Consider the following 6,000-nt stretch of genomic DNA (forward strand, 5'->3'; position numbering starts at 1 on the left):
TAATACGAGATAGAGTTCAAATTACTAACTATTCGAGTATAGTGCAACTTTAATACTCCCAAAACATTTTCTCCTACATATTTCACCATCAAGGTCAGTTCATCCGTTGTGAATTGTGAGTGAGTACTTCACTTGGGCCACAATTTGAGGAGATACTGTTGGTATAGACACTGAGTGATAGTCTGATAGAGGTCTCCTCTATAGTATGAATAATACCAACATCTTGTGAAACTGTGAACCCAGGCCGGGTAGCTACGAATATATATAGACTGATTTAAATAATAAATTATGTGAAGTGATAGATGAGGTCTTTCGGAAAAAACAACTTCTCTACCTCGTGAAAGTAATGGTAAGATCTGCATATACACCGTACCCTTCCAAATCCACTTTGTGGAATTTCTGAAAATGGACAATCTTAGCGTGGTAGATATCATATTAACTTGCCGCCCACATGCGTTTGAGTTTGATTGTAAAGAGCCATGCACATTGCATCCTCATAAACCTCATTCTAATTGGTCCACACCCCAATCACAACTCGTTGTTTTAATAGTAGTACGTAGAATGGGTGGCACGGACGGCTCAAGCGCATTCTATGGCAAGAAACAAACAACATGATTGCTCAAGCATTATGTGGGGATAAGCAAAAGCCTGAAAAGGAAGGGGGCCGGGCATTCCCTCCAAGGCCTGATTAAAAAATAAATAAAATGAAACACTCTCTTTTCGTAGCTCTTTGGTGGATCACTTCTATGTATTAGGTTATTTAATTTCATCCTTCCTCTTTGTGCGGTCTAAAAATTCTTTTACTAATCACTACGCCATCACTTTATTTGTTTATATACTTGAAAAAAATAGCTATTCATTTTTACACGTTCAATTAAGAAAAACAAGAGATAATTTATTGGATTTATTATAATGAAAGGGTTATATAAAATTATCATTTTATTTATTACTTTTTTAAAAGGGTGTCAAGTCAATACTGAACAAATAAAAATATAAGAAGGGACGGGGTACTACTTAATTGGTTTGTCCATAACTCACAACTCAAATAACAATTTCTCAAACTTCACTAATTTTGTCCTTCCATTCACATCAATTGCTACAGAAAGGACATAGTACTCTGCACCTGAATTAGGACTAATCATAGCCACCGCATTATCAAGTGCGTGCTTGTAGATAACAAAAAAAAAAAAAGACATCTCTAATTACGATTATCTTTTTATCAAAGATAATTAATTAATGAGCCTAGCAAAAAGGCCAGAAGCAATATTAGAATCTCTATCACCCCCACCCCAATTCAAAGATGCAATTTTTTTGTTATTTATAATCCCTCAAATGACACGTGTAGACACCCAGGGATTGCTGAACTTGGTAGAACATTGTTTAGTTTACTACCCCTCCACTAAATACATTGACAAGCAAAATAAGAGTTTGTGGTGAGTTGAGTGTCTAATCAAATGTCCAGGACAGAAAACACTATAAAGCGCGCAGCATGATGAGAAACCCACTTGACAGCCACAACACTAGGCTTTATTGCCCATTTAATTTGCTCGGAGTCAAAACACAAGGACATATATATGCGCAAATAAGGCAAGGGTCGGGCCACATCAATGATGAATGATTGCTTGCTTAATCTTGCACTAATTAAGACATGTTTATCGATACATCATTTTTGGGGTTAACAAGTGAGGTTCCTTCCTCTTAACAAGTGATGTTTACTTGTCTACAATATTAAAATTTTATTTTTCGAAGAGTAATATCATATATGAATTAATATGAGTATTTTAGTGAAATACTCATATTACTCATTATTATCTAAAGAAAGAAACATGCCAAGTCTAAAGTAAACAAATAAAAATGAACGGAAAAGTATTACTTTTCTTTTTCTTTTGTCGCATCATTAGATGAGTAGTGAACTGGCAAAAAAGCAAAAGTAGTGATTGAACTTGAAACTAAGTTTGTTCATGCAATACGAGCCAAAAGAGTACTTAGTGGAACTGGAACCTAAAGATAGGGGGGAGGGGAAGAGAGTATATATGGCAAAGTGGTAGACAGTTCGATTATGATCTGTATTTGGTTACTTCACGCAAAGAAACACAAAATAATTTGAGTACCTAAAAAAAATCTTAAAAGCATAATTGGTTAGTTATTTAAATTTTATTTTCCAATTACGTTCTCCATTTCTCTTTCCCTTAGCCTATTTTCATTATTATATTATTTAAAGAAAAAAACAGACGATTCGTTTGGCCAGCGCCAATGATGTAATTCGTGGTCCTCAATTCATCCATATGAAAAGTGAAGTGCGACAAAAAAGGCTTTAATCCTGATTGGTCCTTCATAGAGTACTTGGAATTCGAATTTGTAACCCCTTCTGACAAGTGTTTTGGATATGATGTAATAAAGGAAAAAGTGATACTTTCAAAATTTAAAATATTTAAAAGATATATAAAAAAATTACGGTCAAAGATAAAATTATTTGAATTCTGAAATCCGAAATGTGTTACAAAAATTGGAATAGAGGAAGTATTTTTTTTTTTGTTTTTTCATCTGTTGTCAGGTACCTGCATTGGATCTCGACTATTTTGGATTTGCGCCGCATAAGGTTTATTTAGGGAAAAACACTTCTGGAATTTTTTTCATATTCAAAACTCGAACTCGAGATCTCTGATAAAAGAAAGAGTAATTTCATCCACTTCACTACATCACATTCTTTGATAATGGTAAAAAAATGTGATGTAACAACAGCGCAACACATAAAATAGTCTAATGGGAAAAGAAATGCACTTCAATTTTAAGGGTTTCGGTGAGCTTTCGCTGAATTCTGTTGTTAAAAATTTAAGCCTTATCAATGCGATCGAATAATACTAAAATTTTAATTGTTGAAATGTATTTAGAATTTATCTGGCTTCAACTGATTAAAAGTAATTAAAAAATATCAAGTGTTAGTCTCTTCAATTCCTTACAATGAAAATATCAACTCATATAATATAATGAAAAAGATTGACTATGGTTGAATAGAATAGGGAGAGAGTCAGCAGTTTTTTATAGACATATTAAAAATAGCCAGGATAAAATAATACTGTAGATATTTTGATCAAATAGAACATATTTATTGGCTGAATGTCAAATTGTAATGTTTGATTGATTTTAGCTTAAGAGTAGACGAATACCCTCTTAGTAATCTCGTTGCTCATGGGTATGTCATTCAAAAGTTTTCCAAGAAAGAAAAAATTATTACTAATTTTAAGTACTCCCTCCGTCTCAAATTTTGATAATTTACATAACAGTATTTGATTTAACACAAAAATTTTAGTAACACAAAAAAAAAAAAAGCTTTTGAAATTTATGATACAGGAAAAAGTGATAGATAGGAATAGTTTTTTTTCCCACTCAAGATAATAATTTTGACAATTACTTTTGATAAGACTTGAGATAATGAGATGACACCAAAATAAGTGAAAACCCCTTTATTCTCCTTTAAAAGGGATGGCAAACACACAATTGAGTGCAAAGCTTGAAGAAATTAAACTCATCAATCATCATCACCATGGATGTTGAGAAAGTCTTCCACATGACAGGAGGAGTTGGAGAAACTAGCTATTCCAGGAATTCTTCACTTCAGGTCTCTCTCTTTTTTCTTTCCTTTACTCATCCCACACAATACATTCACATAATAATAAATAAAAATGTCATATATTACTTACTCTGGTCCAATATACTGTAAATGAATTGTTATGGCGTGACACGCGTCTTACTAGTATTGTAAATTAAATATTTTCATATGGACTTATCACATGAAATGCAGAAGAAGGCATCTGAAATGGTGAAGCATATAACTCTAGAGACAGTGGAAGAAGTTTATTTAGCAACAAAGCCTAAAAGCATAGGCATAGCTGACTTAGGTTGTTCCTCAGGACCTAATACTTTGTCAAACATTAAAGACATCCTGGATAAAATCAGCAGCAATAAGCTGAAGCAATCAACACCGGAGTTTCGAGTGTTTCTAAACGACCTTCCCACTAACGACTTCAACGCAATATTCCAGGCCTTGCCAGAATTTCATCAATGGTTAAAGCAGAAAGATGGAAGTGGTCATGAAAATAAAGGAACTAATTCAAATATATATGTGGCTGCTTATCCAGGCTCATTTTATGGAAGACTTTTTCCAGATCATTGCTTGCACTTTATCTATTCCTCTTATAGTTTGCACTGGCTTTCTAAGGTAATTATATTACTCTCTTCAATTTCAATATTATACATTGAAAATGACTTTCCTAAAATAAATATTATTTGGGGACAAGATCATTCATCATATATAATCACTTTATGCAAAGAAATTGGTCATTCTTATTCTTTCACGAACAAATATGTCTATTCGAAGTAACTTAAACCAAAACAATTATTACAAGGTAACTCAACATACTAAGTATTATTCTAGGTTAGCAATTACTGTAATTAAATGAATATATATATAACTATTTCTTTATGCTTATTCAGTTACATATTTTTTGTGTTAATTAGGTTCCACGAGGACTGTACGATGAACAGGGGAATTCCTTGAACAAAAATAGCATATACATATCTGAAAATAGTCCTTGTGAGGTTTCGAAAGTTTACTTTGATCAGTTTAAGGAAGACTTGTCATTGTTTCTCCAATCACGGTCGGATGAGCTGGTTAGTGGAGGAAAGATGGTTCTGATTTTATTAGGAAGACAAGGTTTTAATCATGTTGACAGAGGAAATGCTTTCTTCTGGAAAATCCTCTATCAGGCGTTAACAAATTTAATTAGCAAGGTAATCCTCACTCATTAGTAATTAATTTATAGTATTAAAGTTTTGATAAATGAAGAATTAACCGGATATGCCAATAAATTTAAATGCACATACTTAATCTTATTAAATAGTAATACACATTATGCGTCGCTCACTTTAATGTCGATCGAGCACTTATAGTGTGACGAGTAAAATTTAAGTTAGTTCAGGAATGGAAAAAGTTCCACATTAGGCTTTGAGCAATACTCCTCTTTTTGATCTTTTTTAGGTGTGAATTAGGCTCATGCCCTAATTTATATGATATCATAGCAAAATCCATTTCATGTTCAAGTCATGGGCGTGAGGTGTGAAAGAATGAAAAAAGTCTAGTAATCTTATTAAACAACAGAAGACCTCTTTAGAAACTGATTAGCAACAAATTTCATAGTCATCAATACTAGCTTTTTAGGAAGATTGTATTAATTTTTCATTATTGTTGCAGGGAGAAGTGGAAAAGGAAAAGCTTGATTCTTACGAAGTACACTTTTATGCACCTTGCAAGGAAGAAATAGAAGAGGTAGCAAGGGAAAACGGGTGTTTTGAAGTGGAGAGGCTTGAAATGTTTGAAATAGAGAAAACAATTGGAAAAGGCATTAGCTATGGGACAATGGTGGCTATGACAGTTAGATCAATACAAGAATCAATGTTGGCTCACCATTTTGGAGAAAATATTATAGAAGGGTTGTTTAAGGAATATGGTAGGTTAGTGGATGAAGAAATGGCCAAAGAGGAAATTAGGCCTATCACTTTCCTTCTCGTTCTTCGAAAACCATAATAAAATATGTGTATATGATCTAGCTAAATCGTTGTGATAATTGTTTAATTTGTACATCTAGCTAGTATATCTCTGCAATTAATTGATTTACCCTCCGATCAAGTGCACAAAGAAAGTTGATCCGTATTTTATTATTAGTAGTGTATGTTTAAAAGATTGGGTAATCTAAAATTATTGTAGATCTTAAACTACCAAGTTTAATATAATGTGTTAAAAAATACTAATTAAGATTAACAATATTAGAGGACTTATAGTGAATTTCTCCATGAACCAATTATATCTTTTAAGGTTTTGTGATCACAATATTAATCATTTATGATAGTAGTAGGCATTTGATACACACAGTCCTATTAGTTACAAGGCCAAGTTATTAGGGTACGTAGTTCACATAGTCGCTAGTTATATCACATATAAGG

At 32.7% G+C, this 6,000-nt stretch overlaps 1 protein-coding gene across 1 annotated transcript; it reads left to right on the forward strand.

Annotated features, from left to right (window-relative positions):
- The first annotated feature begins 3,454 nt into the window (after positions 1-3,454).
- LOC125822608 (probable methyltransferase TCM_000336) lies at positions 3,455-5,680 on the forward strand. Its single transcript, XM_049502023.1, has 4 exons — positions 3,455-3,619; positions 3,803-4,219; positions 4,519-4,791; positions 5,252-5,680. Exons 1-4 carry the CDS (start codon positions 3,545-3,547, stop codon positions 5,582-5,584), a joined length of 1,098 nt encoding a protein of 365 aa, XP_049357980.1. The 5' UTR covers positions 3,455-3,544; the 3' UTR covers positions 5,585-5,680.
- Positions 5,681-6,000: the final 320 nt, after the last annotated feature.

Source organism: Solanum verrucosum, unplaced genomic scaffold, assembly GCF_900185275.1.
Source record: "Solanum verrucosum unplaced genomic scaffold, falcon-dt-bn FXZP01000103.1, whole genome shotgun sequence".
Classification (NCBI taxonomy): Eukaryota; Viridiplantae; Streptophyta; class Magnoliopsida; order Solanales; family Solanaceae; genus Solanum; species Solanum verrucosum.

What these genes read in the sequence shown, in the direction of transcription:
- LOC125822608 (XM_049502023.1), top strand. Translation starts at nt 3,545, where the DNA reads ATGGATGTTGAGAAAGTCTTCCACATGACAGGAGGAGTTGGAGAAACT. An exon ending in GTTTGCACTGGCTTTCTAAG is followed by an intron (nt 4,220 to 4,518) that starts GTAATTATATTA and finishes TGTGTTAATTAG; the next exon opens with GTTCCACGAGGACTGTACGA. An exon ending in TAACAAATTTAATTAGCAAG is followed by an intron (nt 4,792 to 5,251) that starts GTAATCCTCACT and finishes TTATTGTTGCAG; the next exon opens with GGAGAAGTGGAAAAGGAAAA.